Below are 22,003 nucleotides of genomic sequence, written 5' to 3'. Positions count from 1 at the left end.
GAGCATAGCACCCAATCGGCATCCCTTAGGCCTTACACCCCTCCCTAGATCTCATTGTATTTCATTCCTATCTTGATAATTAAAGCTAAATTAATTTTCATGCTAACCTTATTAAAACCTATTAAATTATGAGCACTATACTTCACATACTATCACCTCCTAACTATGAGTGTCATAGTAGATCACACATTGCCCATCTGTGAAGGCCCTATTTTAGACACTCAATATTTGCTTTGCCTTTTACAATATGATCTACAGTTACCAAACTCACCCCTTTTGGTTGAATTAGTCAAGGCTACTGAACACACACAATTTGCTGCCCTCTGTACTGGACATTGGAGGAGGGCTTTAGAAGAAACAAGCCTTGGTCATTATCTCAAAGGACTTGCAATATAGCTGGGACTAGCATAAGAAACATACTGAATTTACCAAAATGGCCTCACTGATTCTGTGTAGGTGGAGCATTTGTTGAGGCCTGGACACACTCATCATTTCTGTGAACTCCCCATTTTTCTGCATTGGAGCCCTTGACCATGTCATTTGAAGATCTTCAATGTATTCTTCTCACTTTCTCTCTGTTAGTTAAAATAATACTCATGCGTGAAGACTCATCTTAATGCCTTTTTTGTCTTTAGGTTTTCTGACAGTTTATTCTCTTTTTCCTTTCTCTTTCTAAAGTCACTTAAAGCTTAGTGTCATAGCTATGTATTCTAACAATAAGAAGCCCGCTTTTGGAGAGAGGGTTGCATTTTGCTGCCTTGTTTCTGCCATGGTATCTAGGATTGGCCTTTGCATGCTGGGGTCACCTAACACATGTCTGTGCACTGATAATGTTGGGAAGAGAAGACACATTTGAGGGGAATCATCAGATCTAAGGTCCTGGACTGTAAGGGAAGTCAGACTGAAGCCGTGTTTTAAATATTAGAAAGTCCTCTAACAAACAATGAAATTAAAGATTGACTGAAATATGGAATTCTGTCTTCTGTTTTAAGAAATCAAAATGTCATAGCTGTTGTCTTTCCTAGACTTCTCTCTAATGTAATGTTAGGTACATGTTTACTCAAGAAACAATTTTTCTTCCATTTGAAATAGTAAGAAAACTTATACTTTTATTCTTCATAATTCTATGCTTCAATGTATCTTTGCCTCAGTTTCCATACTTATAAAATGGAAATAATATTTTCATCCCAGAAGTTTCTTGAATTAAATGAAATAATATACATAAAGTGCTCAAAAGAATTCTGGTGCATACACTATGTCATTTCTAAACGTAAACTATTGTGCTTTAGTCAGTTTAAACAACACTTTTAAGGCAATATGTTTTTAGTATTTTAAAATATGATTTAGCTATAAATAAATAAGGGAACATAGGAATTAGGATAATGATTAGGATTTTAAAAGCAACCTCAGCCTAGTATTCCAGGAGGAAAAAATTCCATGATAAAACAGTGTCTATTCAAGCTTGAAAGGACAAATGCCAATGACTTTTCCAACTCTGTGGTTCCGGTAGTTTATATCTTAATTTCTTATAACATCTAGTATTACGATTAAAAGGTCATTTATTAAAGAAAATGCTTCATCAAGAATTAAATAAAATTCAATTAATGTAAATCATATTAACACCAATGTTTTGTGCATAGGTATCATCTATGTCAGGTAACAAATTAAGCATGTTATTAAATCTCTGCAGGCTGGAAACAGGCTTTGTCTGCCTTAACATCATCCTTTCATTAGTTCATAGACCTAGAATCCTCACAGGGGCATCAGAAGTTGTCAGGAGGTCTCTGAATTCTGGAGTTGGTGTCTGAATTTGTGCTTCAAGATTACATTTCTTGGCAGCTCCCCGTGCATTACACAGTGGAGGGGAATGGCGGGTGTGTGTGTGTGTGTGTGTGTGTGTGTGTGTATGTGTGTGTGTGTGTGTTTATAGGTTTCCCATACAAATTAGTTGTGTACATTTTCTCCAGAGGTAGCATACAAATAACTTGTCAGTGGAGGGTGAAAACATGCATTTTAGGTTCCGTCAACCTTCTTGCCTCTGCATTCGTAAGTGGGAAGACAAGATTGTCTGAGTTCTGATTTAATAGATTTTTTAACCCTCATTTGAGACTACATCTCTAAGGAGCAATCATTTAATACAAACATAACTATTTTTCTACTTTTGCGATTTATCTGTGAAGATACTTATACATTAATCCACTTTATCCATGGGGGATATGTTTCAAGACCTCCCATGGATGCTTGAAACCGTGATAGTACCTAACCTTATATATGCTGTATTTTTTTCTATATACCCATGCCTACCTAGGCTAAAGTTTACTTTATAAAGTAGACGTAATAAGAGATGAACAACAACAGTAAAATAGAACAAGTATAACCATACACTCTAACAAAAGTTATTGGAATGTGACCTCTCTTTCTCTCATTCAGAGTATCTTCTTGTACCATGCTTATTTTCAGACAGCAGTTGACCATGGTAACTGAACTTGAAAAGCAAAACCACGGATAAGAGGGTACTATCATACCAGATTGTTGCATGTACGTGTGTGTATGTGTGTGTATATGTGTGTGTGTGTGTGTGTGTGTGTGTGTGTGTGTGTAGACTTAGTTACTTTACCAGTAATTTATGGCTATGGCTGCTTTATTATATAAAGATTTATGCACACTTGCTACAAGTTTTTCCCTCTTATTGCTGGTTTGCTATAATTTCTTTACAAAATTTTTCCTTCTTATATCAAAAATATGGCAATAATTTTGATTAAGATTAAGATAATAAGTGATTACAGAAAAATGAAATAAAACTCAGTGGAGTAATGAATTTCCATCTTATGAATACAAATCCTTCTTACAATAAAGAATTGAAAGGGAGATGGATTCATTTTTTGTTAGATTCAGATTTTTCTATATAGTTGATTATATAACACCAAATTGTGTTCTATTTAAATTCTTCTTATATAAGACTTTACAAGAAAATACATTTAAAATAGGAGAATGGGCCAGATGCGGTGGCTCATGCCTGAGGCGGGCTGATCACGAGGTCAGGAGTTCGAGACCAGCCTGGCCAATATGACAAAACCCCGTCTCTACTGAAAATACAAAATTTAGCCAGGCATGGTGGTGCGCACCTGTAGTCCCAGCTACTTGGGAGACTGAGGCAGAAGAATCTTTTGAACCTGGGAGCAGAGGTTGCAGTTAGCCAAGACTGCACCACTGCACTTCAGCCTGGGTGACAGAGCAAGACTCCATCAAAGAAAAGGAAAAGAAAGGAAAGGAAAGGAAAGGAAAGGAAAGGAAGAAGGAAGGAAGGAAAGAAAAGAGAGAGAAAATAGGCGAACAAATCATGATGCCTAAAGATGTTTGACCAAAAATCAGTGCCTACCATCATATATGTAACACATTTCTCAAAGTCAGAAATATGCAGACGGGATAGACAGAGAAGAACTGACCGATTAAACTATTAGAGAATAATTATGTGCTGGACTGTGTGAGACTAACCATGCTAAGGACAGGGACATGAAAAATGTTTCAAGTTAGATGACTACCTGCTTTGTAAACCTTTCCCTTTGACCCAATTAAGCACCAAACATTGCTGTTAATATGATTTACATTAATTGAATTTTATTTAATATTTTATGAAGTGTTTTCTTTAATAAATGACATTTTAATACTAATATTAGATGTTATAAGTACTCAGGTTTGAGTACTTCAGGCTTCATTACAGAAGTGTATGTGTGTGCGTGTGCGTGTGCGTGTGTGTGTAATGGGGGGATATACCTCTATGACTGTTTCTTTACTTAGCACCCCCTCCTCTGCTTCAGTAGACAAACTCCTGCTTGCTCACACCTCATCTTTCCTGAAGCACCCTCATGACTTTGTCCCAACAACCATGCTCTGCAACTTTTACTACGGTATTTAACATGGTTTAGTGTAATTCTCTATGTATCGATGTATTTCCCAAAATAGACCATGAGCTACTTGAGGGAAGAAATAGTATTTTATTGATATTTCCACCACGGCACATGGACATGTTCAATTAATGTTTGTTGACTACATTAACATGCAAATCTGCTACAGTGGCTGTATTACACAGGGCTCAGGGCTTGGCATCTGAAGCCAGATTGCCGTGGTTCACAACCTGACTCCATTACTTTTAACATGTGTGATATTAGGTAAGTCATTTTACTTTTACTTTCTGGTGTCTCAATGTCTCATCAAAAAAATAAGGATAATAATAGTACTTATCTCAAAAGTTTGTCACAATTATTAAAAGACTTAGATCACATAGTGAATTTAGCACAATCCCTGGCAGTAGATAATATAATTGCAATTATTTCATTATTTTATTTCCTATTCAAAAATAAAACAAAAACATTTGAAACAGCGGTCTTTAGAGTGTTGGAAATGGCATCTCCTACAAAGGAAAGTTGGATATTATTTTGAGATAGGAGCAATGGGTTCATATTGGTACCAAATTAACGATAACCTGCAGAAACAGAATGATGGTTGAATATTTCCACTGCACGTTTATAAACAGGTTCTTGGCATGTACCATTGAAATAAAAGAGTGAATGTATTGCTTTTGGCTCAAAAAAATATAGCCAATAGTAACTGCTGTGAATATCTTGTCATTTGAAATGTAAATTGAAAAATTACAAAAGGAAAACATTTTTATTTGTGATGATGGAGTTCATAGTTGGTGTAAAAGATTGGTTTAGATATTACGTGGGGTCTCGTTTAGTCATCCAGGCTGGAGTGCAGTGGTTTCATCACAGCTCTGTGCCACCTCAAATTCCTGGGCTCAAGGGATTCTCTTGCCTCAGTCTCCTGAGTAGCTTAGACTACAGGCATGCACCACCATGCCCAGCTAATTTTAAAATTTTTTGTAGAAACGAGATCTTGCCATCTTGTCCAGGCTGGTATTGAACTCCTGGCCTCAAGCAATCCTCCAGCCTTGGCTTCCCAAAGTGCTGGGATTATAGGCATGAGCCACCACACCTGGACTTGGAATATGTTTTAATATTAAATTTAAATTTTATAGAATATTGTTATGAGGTATGACAGGAGCTTTGAGAAAGAATCCAATATAGTATTAACGTTTTCCCAAACTTTAAGAAGGTCACTTACAATCGTTTCTAATTATTTCAGAATTTGTTCTTTAGGGGATTCTAGTAAACTTTTGCACATAATTGTAAAAGAGAGGTGTTGTGGGTAGAATCATCTGTGGCCTGAAAGACTTATGGGAAGAAAGGAAAACGGTAAGGTGATTAAAAGGTTAAAAATATTTAGCTTTCTAGACAAACATGCCACTGAATGAAATTTGCAAATGGTATGAACTTTGGGAGAAATCATATATGTAGATGTATAATGTATGCTATAGAAAGGTAAAAATAAATAGTATTAAATTGTATGTCTCTTTAAAACTTTAAGTTGCATTGAACAGCTTTTCAGTCTCACAAAATATTCCTCGGTATTTTGGTGAGTGTGGGAAAGTAATCTATTTGATGCATTTACTTATCAAGTGGTAAGTGACTTGATTCACTTTATAAAGAAACATTTACCATTGATGTAAAGAATTCCAGTTGAGGCAAGAATATATCCATCTCCCTGATCTGATGAAGGTTAAGCTCCGAAAATATATTCATTAAGTTAAAATATCTTAAACTAAGTTTAATAAAATAATATATTCTAAGATTAGTATAACCAATATACACAATGGATTTTAAATATCTTCTTAACTTAGACCTTATGTATATTCTTAAAAAGGAGAAGAGGGCTTAGAAGCGTTAGGAGCGAGAGTGAGATTATCCCAACTACCTATGACAGGAACTCTCTTTAGTATTTTAGGCTGTCATTAATTGTTAACACTTAATACACAAATGCTTAAGAGTGGCTTAGTTACATTCCAATATGTTTTAATTCTTTCTTTGGGGTAATTCCTTATTCAGTATGTAGCAGCTCCAACTGAGCTGGAGACTTCAGATATTTTGTCTTTGGCCTTTTAAACAGGTTTCATATTAAATAAATGTCTTGTACTGTTTTAGTTGTATACAGTGTGACTTTTGAGGTCAGAGGCCACAATAATTTATCCTCACCAGAGTAGCTAATTTTAACTTCTGTTTATTTTTTGTTAATGATGCTTTTAGTTTACTGATGTTAATTTTTTTTTTTTTTTGTAATGATGAGCTCTTGCATTTCTTCTGCTAGAGAGTAAAAATGTTTCAAATTAGATGACCACCTGCTTTGTAACCCTTTCCCTTTGACCCAATTATTTCTTACATTGCTCAGTATTCAACTTTAACTACAGAATTTGGTCAAATATGTATGCAGTAATATTAATAGATAATGGTAACCAAAATGTTCAGGACATGTTGGTGGGAGGTAAGGGTAAAGCCCCCAATTCTGGCATCTGGTGGAATATGTGAATTGCTGTTTTCCTAATTTTTGGAGAATAATTCTCATGTGTCCTATGACATATACAACATGGTTTGATACTGTTGAGAGATGAGGAATTTTCATAATTCGAATGTAAATCATACCATTGAGTATATCACAATCATTTAGAGCACAAGTCTTTAAACAAACAAACAAACTCCCTAGAAATGGCAGGTTTCATGGTGAACTAAGTTTAATAAATGCCTATGTTACCCCATTCTTGGAGATTTGTAATGCATATTAACATAGTAAAAACTCTGAGCACTTGCCCCAATAAACAAAAATATTAAAAACTTCAGGAATCTGTCAAGTTCTTCCACAAAACATATGTACGCTTAGTAGTTTAATTGGATCACAGAACCTTTTAATTAAAATATACTTTAATTTATTTCCCCACAGAACATTTGTATTTTGCATATTTGCGTATGTATTTGTTCAGTTGCTGTACTGAATTACCTGCCATTCAAATAGTTGAGAGAGTGCTTTTGTGCCTGTGAGCCAATAAGCTGAAAGTGCTCTCCAGGTGTCCACTGGTGGTATTTGTAAGCAGGGTGCCTATGGACCTCTGTATTTAGGTGAGTGTGGGAAAGTAATCTGTTTGATGCATTAGTTCATAGTCTGTTTGTACTGAGAAGTGCACATGACTGAGACACACACCTACACAGAGAACACTAAAAGTCCAAACAAATGTGGAGCATGAGAATGAAAACGTGTTCACATTGGTCACCATTTTAAAAAGTGTATCCCTCAAAGTTTTACCAGCAATAGGAAAAAAAATTGCATTAGAAGGGAAAATAATGTTAATCATATAGATTCTGGATTATTTGGATTGTTGCCGCTCAGGAAACTGAAAAAAGAAAAAGTTCAACTAACAAGTTAACAACGTCTTTCTAAGGGACAGCTATGCATTGATAAACGGAGAATTCCAAACAGTCGCTTCTTTTGGTGAAATGTTGATATACATACATTAATCTTAGAAAGTCCTTTATATCCTTTTGTGTAGATGAGTCTGTTTCCTGAGGTTTATTTAACTAGATGATGTCAAAGATTATTTGTACTTTTCATATTTTATAGTTTTCACAGGGACAACATTTTTGTTTATAATCATCTGCTTTTTAGCAGATATTTTAGAACTCAAATGGAAGGGAAAGATTAAAAGGACAATTCTATGTGGTTAATGATATGAGATACAGGCAAACTTTGAGCACTAATAAAGTTTAGTTAGGGTCATGATTTGTACACAATGAAGTCTCTGAAAAATATGATTCAAGTTGTTGAAGTCAAATGAGTTTTAAAAGTTTGTTTTATGTTGGGGTGCGGTGGCTCACACCTGTAATTCCAGTGCTTTGGCAGGCTGAAGCGGGTGGATAGCTTGAGCCCAGGAGTTCGAGACCAGCCTGGGCAATATGGTGAAATTCGCGCTCTTACAAAAGGTACAAAAATTAGCTGGGCAAAGTGCTGTGTGCCTGTAGTCCCAGCTACTCAGGAGGCTGAGCAGGGAGGATCACCTGAGCCTAAGAAGGTCAAAGATGCAGTGAGCTGTGTTCACACCATGGCACTCCAACCTGAGCAACAGAGTGAGACCTCGTGTTAAAAAAAACAAAAAAACAAAAAAACAAAAAAACCTGTGTTTTTATATTTTAAACATAATGTACGTTTATGACAGAGAAACTAAAATCTTCAAATGTAAAAAAAAAGTAACTCTCCATTCAGAAATTCAAAGATAAACATTCAATATTTTAGCATATTTCCTTTCAGTCTTTTTTTCTGTGTATTTATTGCTTCCTTTACTTGATTTCTCTGTCTCTTGTGCTCTCATATGTCCATATCTACAGGTTTGTATCTTGCTTTTTCATGTTACTTAGAACGTAAGCATTCCCCTGTGTTATCATACACTTCTAAACACGGTTCTTCATGATTCCATAATGTTCAAGTGGGTATGCAAATCATTAAGCAAATTGTAACTTTCCCATCAGAAATAAATTATTAATATTATATATATAAAATGTATATTATACACATACGTACATATATACAGTTTGCAAACCTCTTGTTTTTGTAGAAGCACTTTACTAGAAAAAAATACGGAGAATATAAACACAGAGTTGGAGCTTTCCTTGGGTAAATAGATTGGAGAGGGCAAATGAACTCTTGTAGATTAGCAGAGCAAGTTGCTTTCTCTAGTAAATGCTTGTTTGTGTCCAAAGATTAATCTCAGTGCTCATTTGCTGCCATGTATCCCTCTACTGCACTTACCCCACAGACTATCTAATGTTATCGTCCTTCTCATAGAAGGGCTTATGTCTTTATTATTGAAACCCTAATGTCTAGCCCTGTGCTTGTATACAGTAGCTCTTTTCTCTTGGGAAATGAATGAATGAATGAATGAATGAATGAATGAATGGTTGAATGGAACTTTTCTTTCTTTTCTCCAGGCAGGTAGGATTTGGACTTAAAATTTCTGCTGGGCAGCTGTCTTCATATTTTCCAATGTGTAGACACCACAGGTGTTTTTTTTCTTCTTCTTCTTTTTTTCTTTTTTATTTTCTGAATTTTATTCGTTTCTCTGCCCCAACTCTTAGAAAGAGAATTGAGCTTAATTTCTCCAAAACTACTGAAGAGATTAACAAAAGATGATGTCCACAGAGAATATTGGGTATTGAAAATTCTATAATGTACTCTAACATCTCTCGCTCTTTTGATGCCCTAAGCTTCTTATTAATTACTATCACTTTTGTTAAGTTCAATTTTGACTTCACTTTAAATAAAAACAATAAATGGACCTGGAAAAGTTAGTAAACATTGTACAGTTGTAGGAGAGAGACTGAAATTAGCATGAGATTGATTTAGTGTTAAAAACTAAGGAAAGAAGACCCCCCCCCACCCGGCGATCTGTCTGTGTGTGGTGGGGTGGGAATGGGAGTGGGTGGGTAAGCTTTTTATTTAGAACTGCAGGAGAAAGTATGCTTGGGTGAGTTCCCTAGTGTTTAGGATATTAAATGTGGATGTGGACGTCTCTAAGCTATTTCTTTCCTCTTTTAATGCGGATGTTTGAAAATACTAAAGACTGTACTACAGCTAATGCATGAAGCTGGCAAAAACAATTACCAAAATCATAAATTGTGATTTTATTCAAGCTATTAAATGTAATTATTTAAGTGAGGTCTTCCGTTTAATTAGAGCTAGGAGAGTTCAGCTTGCTCTAATCCTCTGGGATAGAAATGGGTCACTGTTGTAGAAAATGATGGGTTGATAGTGGCTACATTGAGGCAATTGAACGTTCCAAAAGAAAATGCTTTTTTCATTGTTTCGCTTCCTCTTTTCAGTTAAGTTTTTGTTTTTCTAAGTATTTTCTTTTTAAGAATAACTAATTTCTAACAAAGCATACAAAACGCTTCTTAAAGAAATCCTGATTTCATCAAATTTTCTGGTAAGTTAGGTAGCTTGGTCAAATCTACAGCTTCTAGTAAATTGGTAGAACCAGTATCATAGCTGTATCAATCCAGGCCATAAAATATGTGATTTTGGCCAGAGTATTACTCATGTTCTCTGGGAAGTTCCCTAAAATGCCTTTGAAAGAAATTTAAATATTCAATTATTTCACAGTTATCTTCCCATTCAAATACCTTAGGAGTTAGTGAACAGGATTCTAGTAAGGATAAAATATCAAGCCTGTCAATAAGGGGACCTAACTGTAGGTCATGAAGGGATAGAGGAAAGTCTTGTTAATAAATAAATTTTCCAACTTCTCCTCAGCCAAGAAGTTGGGAATAACTCCAAGGAGAGGTTCATAGTTGTTGTCCTGTTCTTAGGCAAAAGAGTAAGTGATTTATTTGTCCTTACAAGTATTTTCTTCCAGTCCCTTTCATTCTTTGCAAAGGTATCCCAAGACCTTGCTCTCACCTAATTGAAAGTAATCCCCAGTAGGGTGTTAGCTGATGGCTTTAGGGTGTTACCAGCACCAAGAGTATTTGCATTTTAATGAAAGATTTTAAAAGAACTTAAAGCTTAAAGACTGAAAGCAATAAATCTCCATTGGTGGAATTTGAGGCAATGTGATAGATTGGGCAGGAGATATCTGTGGTGAAAGGAGCCCACCGGGTCTATTCTAATCACAGCGTGAATTAAAGTGTTCCTACTTAGTAGCCTCACTTCACTTCTAGAGTGAGGGCTGTGGGGACAATTCCTGTGGCCAGAATAATAAAGTACTCCTAAGTAGTTTGATTTTCTTTAAAAGCAAAACAAGTTAAAGGGCTATACATTTCCCATCTTTTAACTTCCTTTTCCTTTCCCACTTTTTCTGTAGCATCTTGCCTGAGATCTCCCAAAATCTCTATTCTATTTTCTCTGGACTTGAGACGTACATTTAGCATTATGTTTCGACTTAGAGTTTCAGACGCTTTTTGTGTCTTACTTTTTCGTTTCTTGGAAACTTTGTGACCCTGGAATTGATAAGGTAGTATACTTGAAGAATTTGGGAGAAATGGCTTTACAAATAGAGTTATTATTATTTTTATTATTTTACTACATAGAGTGAACCAGACACTGAGTTACATTTTAAGGACACACAGACATATTTTGTGCAATTTCTGTCAAGTAGCCTTGGTAGATAAGCAAATAATCCGATTATTGCAATCAGTGCAGGAAGAATTATAGGTTCCCCATGCTCTATCATAGAGCATAGAAAAAATACTAACTAGAAGTGGTTGGTAAGAAGGATTATTAAAGTGTAGTCAGGTTTAGTCAGATAAAATGAGAATGAGGATGGGGTGGCATAGAAAAGGGCTGTGATGGCAAAGCATCTTTAAAGACAGTGTAATAGGAGACCAGAGCCACTCAGGAAACTGTTAAGAAACTGAGTAGGGTCAAATATAAGCTATGAATGTAGGAATAAAATGTTGAAATTGAAAAAGTCAGCAGGGATCAAGTATTGAAATGGTTTTGGTGCCATGTCAAGAATTGTGAATCCAGTAGGGAACCATTGATATCTTTAAGCAAATGGAAGGCAAGGTCAAATTTGCATTTTATAAAAATCCTCCTGGAATTAGCATGGAGAGTTATTTAGACTCTGGACTCTAGATTCTGGAGTGGGACAAAATTGAATATGTGTCTTGGAAGGTTTGGAAAGCTGTAACCATGTATCAAGAATGAGGGATTGATCTGAAAGGTAGGAGTGGGGACATAGAAGAGAAAATAGATTAGAAAGATATCCTCAGAAAGGTAATATTTGAGTATACAAAAGACACAAGTGACTCCTGGATTTTTGGCTTAGTCAGTTAGATTCCATTTTGCTGAACCAGGGAAAAGCAAAATAGGTTTTAATGGGATAGATGCTGAGTTCAGATTTAGACAAGCTGAGTCTTAGATTATTATAGAACATCCAAGCAGAGATTTCCAGCACATAAGCATTAATCTGTCTGAATCCCAGGAGAAAGATATGGTCTGTAGATATATTTAGCCCTTAGCCCTTAGCATCTAAGTGATGCTAATAAAAGAGATCACTCAAGGAAAATGGATACTATCAGAGGGCTGTTGATTGACCACAGACAAGTAACGGGAGTTAAAAACCAAACTGAGAATGAGGAGTAATCATGAGAAAGTAATAATAAGAGGAAGTAGCTTGATAGATACTTCAGGAACAATAAGCAGGACAATATCCCTATTGGTTAACAAAACAGAAAGACAAGCAAACAGTCTTGCTGTTTTTCCAACATCCTCCAGGATCTAGCCCTAGGCAATAACTCTGACAGTCTCAATCACTGCTCCTCTTCCTATTTGACTTGTTTCACCTCATTTGAAACAATCCTGTATAACCATACATTTTTCATGCTTTCATTTCTTTCTCACATTCTCACTGGAGTGTAATTTTCTTCTATTCTTTTCTTCTCCATGCTTAACTCTCCTTCAGAATTCTCTTCTAATGTTCTCGCTGCCTTCTTCCTTCCCATGACATGGTAGTATCACCATCCATCCTAACCTCCAATTAGTATTCGAATTGCAACTTTCTTATGTGATTTAGCACATTACAATTTGCATCATAGTTGTTTATGCAACAGATTCTTTCCTTTTGGCAAGAATGCAAACTTCTGAAGTCTAAGAACCCATTCTCCTAAATTAGCTTCCATAGTGCACCTCTTTGTAAACAGCACGCACTTAATAATTATTTGCTCAATGACCACATACATTACCTACCTAAATTAAATAGATAAAGTCTTTGAATCTTCTGATAAATCTAGGGATCTCAGCAAAGGCAAAACATGAAAATGCTTATTTATGAGGCTATATCTGTTAGTTTTGAAATATCTAGGCACATTTTGGCCAAATACATGATGGGAGAGCATTTCATAAAAGCACATTTATGGCCGGGCGCGGTGGCTCAAGCCTGTAATCCCAGCACTTTGGGAGGCCGAGACGGGCGGATCACGAGGTCAGGAGATCGAGACCATCCTGGCTAACACGGTGAAACCCTGTCTCTACTAAAAAAAAAAAAAAAAAAAAAAAAAAAACTAGCCGGGCGAGGTGGCGGCGCCTGTAGTCCCAGCTACTCGGGAGGCTGAGGCAGGAGAATGGCGTAAACCCGGGAGGCGGAGCTTGCAGTGAGCTGAGATCCGGCCACTGCACTCCAGCCCGGGCAACAGAGCCAGACTCCGTCTCAAAAAAAAAAAAAAAAAAAAAGCACATTTATGATACAGAGGCAAAAAGTGAAAACACGATGCTAAAACTTTCTTTTAAAAAATTGTAAGATTATGTACAATGGTTGTTTTCCATTAATGATTGCAAATAGATGTCTCTACCTCTGCTTTTATAACTGTAATAATTAATCTTGTGTAATGGGCATGTAAAGCACAGTATTGCCAAAACACAAAGTATTTTTATTTATCCTAAAGGTAGGTATGAGATGCTACGCTGGCAGTTCCTTAATGATATCCTACAAATAATCCTAAGCCTTTCAAGTACATTTTAGTATATTAAAAGTAAGGGAACTTAGTGGGGGATGTTCACTTAAATAGAATAAGGGTTAAATGATAACTTGACTTATCTTTTAAATGACAAAAAATAAAGAAATTGCAAGACCTTTTCACACATTAGATATGTATTGTCATTTATCATCTAGATATCAGGCTAGCAGTGCGAAGTAATAAAACATATCATCGAAAAATGTGCTATAGGTCTGAATCACTCTTTCATTCCACCTCCCAGCTAACTGTAGTATTAAATCAAACAAGCAGAACATTTCCTTAGGCAGCCATTGCCTTTTAATTTCCTGAAGAACCTTAAAATATCATTCATTACAAGTACTACACATATTTGGTTTTTAAAAGTCTCATAAATCAATAGCAGGCTGACTGTAATAATTATTACAAGTTAGTGCATAATTTTCGTGCTGAAGGCTGCATGCAGAACTTTAGCATATGCAAACGAGGCAATTCAAACTGTGTATAGATATTAATATGAAGAAGCAGGTAACGAGGTGCAGGCTATGAATTATGCATCAGGAGTGGCTGATCTTCAATGAGGAAAATGAATTCAGCATGTAATCTAATTAGTGATGGAAGTCTATTACATCTAACTGCAAAAGCAACCGTCCTTGAAACAAATTTATTTACAGTCCATGTTACCACTTGAAACAACTTTGAAATGATGTGTAAGACAACAGCTTAATTGTAAAATTTTTTTGTTTGTTTGTTTCAGTTCTAGACCTGGAAGGCCTCCTAAGAGGACTCAAAGTGTCACCTCCCCAGAGAACTCTCACATCATGCCACATTCTGTCCCTGGTCTCATGTCTCCTGGGATAATTCCACCAACAGGTAAGGCTGCTACTCACTTATGCCAAAAAATATTAAAAATCAGCCAATGTCATAGCTTTTATATATACCTGTAAATCAATATTTACACACATCAATTATATTTTGTGCACACTAAGATAATGTTACTGAGATAATTTATTTCAAAACTGCATTATGATTACCATCTTTTCTTTATTTAAAATAAAACTGGCCGGGCGCGGTGGCTCAAGCCTGTAATCCCAGCACTTTGGGAGGCCGAGACGGGCGGATCATGAGGTCAGGAGATCGAGACCATCCTGGCTAATACGGTGAAACCCCGTCTCTACTAAAAAATACAAAAAACTAGCCAGGTGAAGTGGCGGGTGCCTGTAGTCCCAGCTACTCGGGAGGCTGAGGCAGGAGAATGGCATGAACCCAAGAGGAGGAGCTTGCAGTGAGCTGAGATCCGGCCACTGCACTCCAGCCTGGGTGACAGAGCAAGACTCCGTCTCAAAAAAAAAAACAAATAAAAAAAAACCCAAATAAAACAAAAGCTTAACTGAGCACAGTGCTAGAAGTTATTTTAATTAATCCTACCACAAATATCAAACATCAAATTATTATTCCTATTTTTTTATTAAGGAATCGAAGTTCAGAGAAAATCAGTGACTTTCTCAAGGTCACTCAGCTGTAGCTGTCAGTGGTTGTTCAAACCCAGGTCTTTGGATTTTAAACTTGTTTAGCATTCCAGAAACTGATAGACATGCATCCAAACAAAAGACAGTAACTTGGTTGAATAGAAATGTCTCGTAATTTTTTACAAACTAATACGTTTCTGTCAGAACCATATGAAAAATGTTTATTTTTAGAATTTTGAAAATGTATAAGTAAAAGAATAGTCTTGACTACATAAGCTCCATATCATAAACAAATTTAATAATGCACTGCAGCAAAATTCATTCATTTGATTTCTACCACCTGAATGGGTTCATTAATTATTTTATTTATGGAAACATATGTTTGCCCATCTTTATTGTTTCATCAGGAAATGAGCCAGATACATGAGCAAATTAAAATATTGCTGATATTATAATATATAATATTTATATTGTTTTTTCTTTATCATATGTATATTGAGGAAATATACATATGAACATATAAATGTCATGTATTACAATACAGCTGATGCAATAAAGGTAATCTGGCAAGATGAGAAGAGAGTTTTTCTTTTTTCTCTAAATTCCTGTATCAATGTTTTATTTTTCTTTGTAACATTTGTCTTTTTGTGTGCTTTAATATAATCATGAAGTAATCTTATTTCATATTTCATATTTGGGTAGAAGTTTCTTGACATCAATGACTGTCTCTAACTCATCTTTATTTTTGCAGTAATGTCTAAACAGTTCATTCACTTTTGTGGATATTTAACAAAAATCATTGAGTTGAATTTGTAGCTATTTCAGCTATTTGTTCATTTTATATATTTAATATTGTTTTCAGCAAGGCAGCAATAATTTTTATTTTTATTTTTGTTTTTAAGACAGAGGGTCTCCCTCTGTTACCCAGGCTGCAGTGCAGTGGCTCAGTCATGGCGCACTGCAGCCTGGACCTCCTGGGCTCAACAGATCCTCCCACCACAGCCTTCTGAGTAGCTAGAACTTACAGGCACAGGCCACCATGCCTGGCTAATTTTTGTATTTTTTTTTTTTCTAGAGATGGGGTTTCTTCATGTTGTTCTGAACTCTTGGACCCAAGTAACACATCTGCCTCGACCTTCCAAAGTTCTTAGATTACAGGCATGAGCCACCATACCTAGCCACCAAAATTTTTAATGGTAAATAATTGAAAATTCCATGAAAAATTTTTATACTAATTTTGTGCATGAAAAATTGAGATACAAAAAAATGAAATCAGTAGCTGAAAATTGCCCAATTACAAGGCGGCTATTATCATTTCAATTTGTTTAATCATGCTTTTCAAATAACTGAATCCTACTGCCTGATATTCTAATTCCAATTTGAGATTTGGAAAAATGAAATAGGTAGTACTTGGCTAATCCTTGCTTATTTATGTTTAACTGAATGATAAAAATTTCTGTTTAGAAAATTTGGGACTTGGGAATGACATAGGAAAATCTTTTATACTGCATATGAAAATCTTAAGGCCGAGCACAGTGGTCACACTTGTAATCCCAGCACTTTAGGAGGCCGAGGCTGGCGGATCACGAGGTCAGGAGATCAAGACCATCCTGCCTAATACGGTGAAATCCCGTCTCTACTAAAAAAAATACGAAAAATTAGCCGGGCGCGGTGGCGGGTGCCTGTAGTCCCAGCTTCGGGAGGCTGAGGCAGGAGAATCGCTTGAACCAGGGAGGTGGAGGTTGCAGTGAGCCGAGATTGCGCCACTGCACTCCAGCCTGGGTAACAGAGCAAGACTGCATCAGAAAGAAGAGAGAGAGAGAGAGAGAGAGAGAGAGAGGAGAAAGGAAGGAAAGAAGGAAGGAGGGAGGGAGGGGGGGAAGGGAAAGAAGAAAGAGAAAGAAAGAAAGAGAGAAGAGAAGAGAAAAGAAAAGAAAAGAAGGAGGGAGAGAGGGAGGGAAAGAGAGAGAGAGAAAAAAAAAAGAGAGAGAAAGGAAAGAAGGAAGTTAGTTTAGTGCCTGTAGACTTCAGTGAATTGCTTTAGAACAGGGTGTGTGAGCCAGCTCACTACTATTTTGCTTACTTTCAACTTTTAAACATTAGTTCGAAGATTTTAGGTTGCCGGAAGTTTGACTATTGCACATGAATGGCGTTACCTTCGTATATTCAGTATTTTTTCTCTTTTTAAGTAAACTTTTTCTAGATGCAGAAGTTTAGATTTTAGGGAATACAGAGTAATGTCTTCATATACTAGGGAACGTATCTTTACTGTCTTAAAACATTAACTGGAAATCTAAAGATCTTAAATAAATTTTATAATTCTCAAGAAGTATGTAACATCTTTCTCCCAAAACAGTCTACCGAATGCTTTAGTGTATTGGGGGAATATCACTAACTATGATTATATAGACTTTTAAATTTGCAGGACTTTATTTATTAATATTGGCCTGTACTTCTGTATTCTGAGAAGTAACATTGGAAAACGATAAAAAGATGTAAATGTATCTTCAAAGTTGCCTAACTTTGTCCTGTGAAAAGAAAATGGATTAATTTAGACAAATTTATAAATACCTATTGATCAGCCGGGGGACGGTGGCTCACGCCTGTAATCCTAGCACTTTGGGAAGCTGAGGCAGGCGGATCGTGAGGTCAAGAGATGGAGACCATCCTGGCCAACATGGTGAAACTCCGTCTCTACTAAAAATACAAAAATTAGCTGGGCATGGTGGTATGCGTCTGTAATCCCAACTACTCGGGATGCTGAGGCAGGAGAATCCCTTGAACCTGGGAGGCAGAGGTTGCAGTGAGCCAAGATCGCGCCACTGCACTCCAGCCTGGCGTCAGAGCGAGACTCTGTCTCAAAAACAAAACAAAACAACAAACAAGCAAACAAAAAAACCCTATTGATTCAGTCCTAATCATTCTTTTATTGTTTCAAGTATTGAATATTGGAGTTAAATAATAGTTTTCCCTGGGTGCATTTGTTTTCTTAGGAAAAAAAAGACTATTTTTTAAAAATGTATTTTCCTAGTCTTAATATTTAAGAATTTAGGTATCTATACTTGAAACAAAAACAAAAACGAAACAAAACAACAAACTTTGAGATTGCTTGTGGAATTTTGATGTGTTATTTTGGCTGCTTGAGTGGGCTTGTGTGTAACCTTAGAAGGGGCGTGGGCAGATGGTGATAATTTCTAAAAGTTATGGTTGTCACCGGATGCCATAGCAACCAGAAGTTGAAGCTAATGAAAGAAAGAAGGTTCTTTGTAGAGTCACACAAGGCAATACCTCCTGCTGTGGTCACTACATTTATTTTGACTGAGCCCTTGTCATAAATCATTTTTGATAATAACTACCAGTTTGGAATAATTCATCCTAGCAACAGACTTCCAATAACATTCAACTTTTTCTAAGATGATGTCTATTTAAAATTAAGAGAGGGGTTATTTAGGAATTCAAAATATTCCCCTCTTGTTCAGGAATGCAATTTGGATAGTGTATTTGCCAAATTTCTGATTTCATCTTTAAGTCAGTATGCAAATTAATTTTGAGATGCATTTCATAAAAATATTAAGAATTAATTGAGTCCCCAGTATTTGCCTTTGACATAAAAATTATTTAATATTTTCTTAAAAATACACTCAAATTAAATGAATGAATGATTTATAGTTTCGTCTCTTGGATATGTCTTTTCTGTCACTGTGATCTTGTAGACATGTAACTAATAAGTATTCAGGGTAAAGAAAGCAATTATACACACATACCTTATGCTTAAAAGGTAAGAATTTATAACTTACAAATTTATCATTTTGGAAAAAATACTGGACTGGGGCAATATTAATCTAGAGTTAATCCCACTGAAACATTCTTATCTCTAAAAAAGTTTAGAGAAAAATGTTCTCGTGTGGTGAATTCAAAAACATATTTCAAATTTAATGTTTTTTTTCTACTAATTAGTAAACAGCAACAATATCTAAAAAACCTCTTTTGTAATATTAGCATTTGTAATAGTTTAAATGCATTAAACATTTCAACGAACATTTCAACGTCTCAGGAGAAAATTTACAATGTAAAACTGTGCCTAGGCTGGGCACGGTGGTTCACGCCTGTAATCCCAGAAATTTGGGAGGCCGAGGCGGGTGGATCACCTGAGGTCAGGAGTTCGAGACCAGCCTGGCCAACATGGTGAAACCCTATCTCTACTAAAATACAAAAATTAGCTGGCTGTGGTGGCGGGTGCCTGTAATTCCAGCTACTCAGGAGGCTGAGGCAGGAGAATCGCCTGAACCCAAAAAGTGGAGGTTACAATGAGCTGAGATCACACCATTGCACTCAAGTCTGGACAACAGAACAAGACTCCATCTCAAAAAAAAAAAAAAAAAAAAAAGTGCCTTGTATGTTGAGAAGTTTATTATAATAAATGCTCTGTATTCCACTGGGATACTCACAAGTAAGGAGAACAGAAAAATGCACGAGTCAAACAGCCACAAATGGTTGGTTTATCTTCACTAATGAATTAAACATAACAAGCTACTGTATGCCTTACCAAAATAATAAATCTCATGTAAACTATTTAAACACTTAATGTTTATGCAACATGTTTGTATGTGTTTTCATATATTTATATATGTAGGAAACATTTGAGAGGTTTGATAACTAGATATTTTGTTGAGTGTAGCACATTTAACCTATAACTACTTAATGTATGTTCCCTTTGCATTTTTCTTGAAGAGAAAAATTAAAAGGTATGTCTTCTTTTTTTGTTTTCCTTTTTGTAAGGCTAACCTAAACATTAGACTTCATCATGCAATTTATTTAGTTTCCAAACCTGAACGGAGCACTCTATTAGTTTCCTGTGCCTGGCATAACAGATTGCCATATGCTTAGCGGCAAAACCACAATTTATACTCTCAGAGTTCTGGAGGTTGCAAGTCCAAAAATCAGCATCATTGGGCTAAAATCATGGTGTCAGCAGGGTATCCGCTCTGGAGGCTCTAAGGGAGAATCCAGTTCGTGCCTCTTTGAGCTTCTGGGAGCTGCAGGCATTTCTTGGTTTCGTGGCTGCCTGGCTCTCCAATTTCTGACTCGGTGGTAATGTTGCCTTCGTGTGTGTGTGTGTGTGTGTGTGTGTGTGTGTGTGTGTGTGTGTGTGTGTGTATGTAAAATCTCCCTCTGACTCTCTTGTAAGGACACTTGTCATTGTATTTAGGCTACATTAGATAATACAGGATAATCTCCTATCTTAAGATCCTTAACATAATCACATCTACAAAGATTTTTTATTTATTTATTTATTTATTTTTATTTTTATTTTTTTTATATAAAGTAGCATTCACACATTTCCTGGATTAGGACATGGGCTGAATTTTGGAGGCCATTGGTAGTCTACCACATCCAGCAAGTCACTAGGCTAAGTATTATGAGCAGTCCAAGTGAGGTGCAGTAGACATGCACACGAATGTAGCCTCTGGAAGATTTTGGCCTGTTTTGTTCACTTTGGTATCGCTGGTGTGTAGAATATTGCCTGGCACAGAGCAGATATTCCAAACTAAATATTTATTCAATGAATATGGCTAATACATGTTCAGTAAAGGATTTCTGAGAGAAATCATTATACCTTACAATTACAAAATTAAACACTGGTGTGTTAATGTAGCTTCTAAAATCCCATTAAGCACAGTTAGCCTCTAGATTAAAGATGCAGAGTCTAGAGCCTGATGGAGGTATACTAAGTATATGGAAGGCATTATTTGTTTGTTTATAGGTTATGATGGTTACATTTAAGCATAATCATCAACAATTGATGGAATATAAATCTCTAAATTGATGCTCGAAAGAAGTGATATTTATAGAAATAACATAGCATGGAACATATTACTCTTTTTTAAAATTATTATTCTTTAAGTTCTGGGGTACATGTGCAGAACATGCAGGTTTGTTACATAGATATACATGTGCCATGGTGGTTTGCTGCACCCATTAACCTGTCATCTACATTAGGTATTTCTCCTAATGCTATCTCTGCCCCAGCCCCTTACCCCCCAAGAGGCCCCAGTGTGTTGTGTCCCCCTCCCCACCATGTCCATGGGAACATATTACTCTTTACAATTCCTGCATATACAGGTATATATAACTACATTTGTACTATATTATACAATTCTTAAAGATTAGAATTTTCATTGTACATCCAGTACCTTGATACATAATTAATTTAATACATACAAATAAAATATATTTCTTAATTTAACTGAATGTAAATATAGCTCTTGTTATGATAAACTACATAAGAAATATATTTACTTTTTTTCCCTATGTAACGTGTTATGACAGAGTACTTCTGTTAAATCACAATATGCCCTCAGTCTGTTACTAGCATAGATATTCACAAAAATCATTTCTTTCTAATCTCTTAGAGCAATGGTCTGTTATTTTTAGACTTAATTAAATAACCACATATTACTAGACTTCTGGACAGTCCTCTCATCTACTTAATTTAGAAGAAAATTGCCATACTTTCTTCCCTAATTTATTTCTCTCTTCCAAGTTTCTATTGAGTTCTGTAGTCTCATATGCCTACACTGGTCTGTACTAAGAATTACAATCTGCTTACACTTTTCTCTCAGTAGATTTCTCATAATGAAGTTGCTAATGTCCTTAATTGACTAACTGCAAGGTATTATTTGCTTCCTTTTAGTAATATGATGCCTCCTTTGACAAGAGAAGTTTACTTATGTTAAGAAAAGCAAATCAGATTTTCAGAGTCAACTTTTGATTATGAGATTGGATATTGTATAGATTACCTGGAGATTTGGAGCTTTGCAGATATCCATTTATTTGTGAAATTCTTAGTGTTTTAATCCTTTGGTTACATCATGAGTGTGTCACATGTTGTCTTTTATTGCTTGCTATAATTTTTTAACCAGTAGGAAGTGCAGTGGGTATCTTACGTCCCATCCTAAACAAGAAATGTGAGAAATACAAATATTGCTTATTTTAATGCAAAACAAGATAGACAGTTTATTTTTATTTTTATTTTTATTATTTATTTTTTAGCCTCTCTCTTTGATAGGCTTTCCTCTCTGAGGCTAACCTCAAAGCTTCAACTCCTTCCCTTAATGATGTGCTGTAAGTTAGTTCTTGAATATTTAACCTTAAAATGTTGGAACT

The 22,003-nt window shown here is 35.8% G+C and overlaps 1 protein-coding gene across 2 annotated transcripts in view; it reads left to right on the top strand.

The window, feature by feature from the left end:
• Positions 1-22,003, top strand: part of DACH1 (dachshund family transcription factor 1) — a 435,030-nt gene that overhangs the window by 169,654 nt on the left and 243,373 nt on the right. For both annotated transcript variants that reach the window (XM_015439332.3, XM_005585987.4), the window contains exon 2: positions 14,125-14,240. In XM_015439332.3, coding sequence (XP_015294818.3) covers positions 14,125-14,240 — 116 coding nt within the window. The remainder of the gene's footprint in view (positions 1-14,124; positions 14,241-22,003) is intronic.

Source organism: Macaca fascicularis, chromosome 17 (genome assembly GCF_037993035.2).
Source record: "Macaca fascicularis isolate 582-1 chromosome 17, T2T-MFA8v1.1".
NCBI lineage: Eukaryota > Metazoa > Chordata > Mammalia > Primates > Cercopithecidae > Macaca > Macaca fascicularis.
The sequence above is the reverse complement of the archived record's forward strand: the minus strand, read 5'-3'. Positions and strand labels throughout refer to the sequence as shown.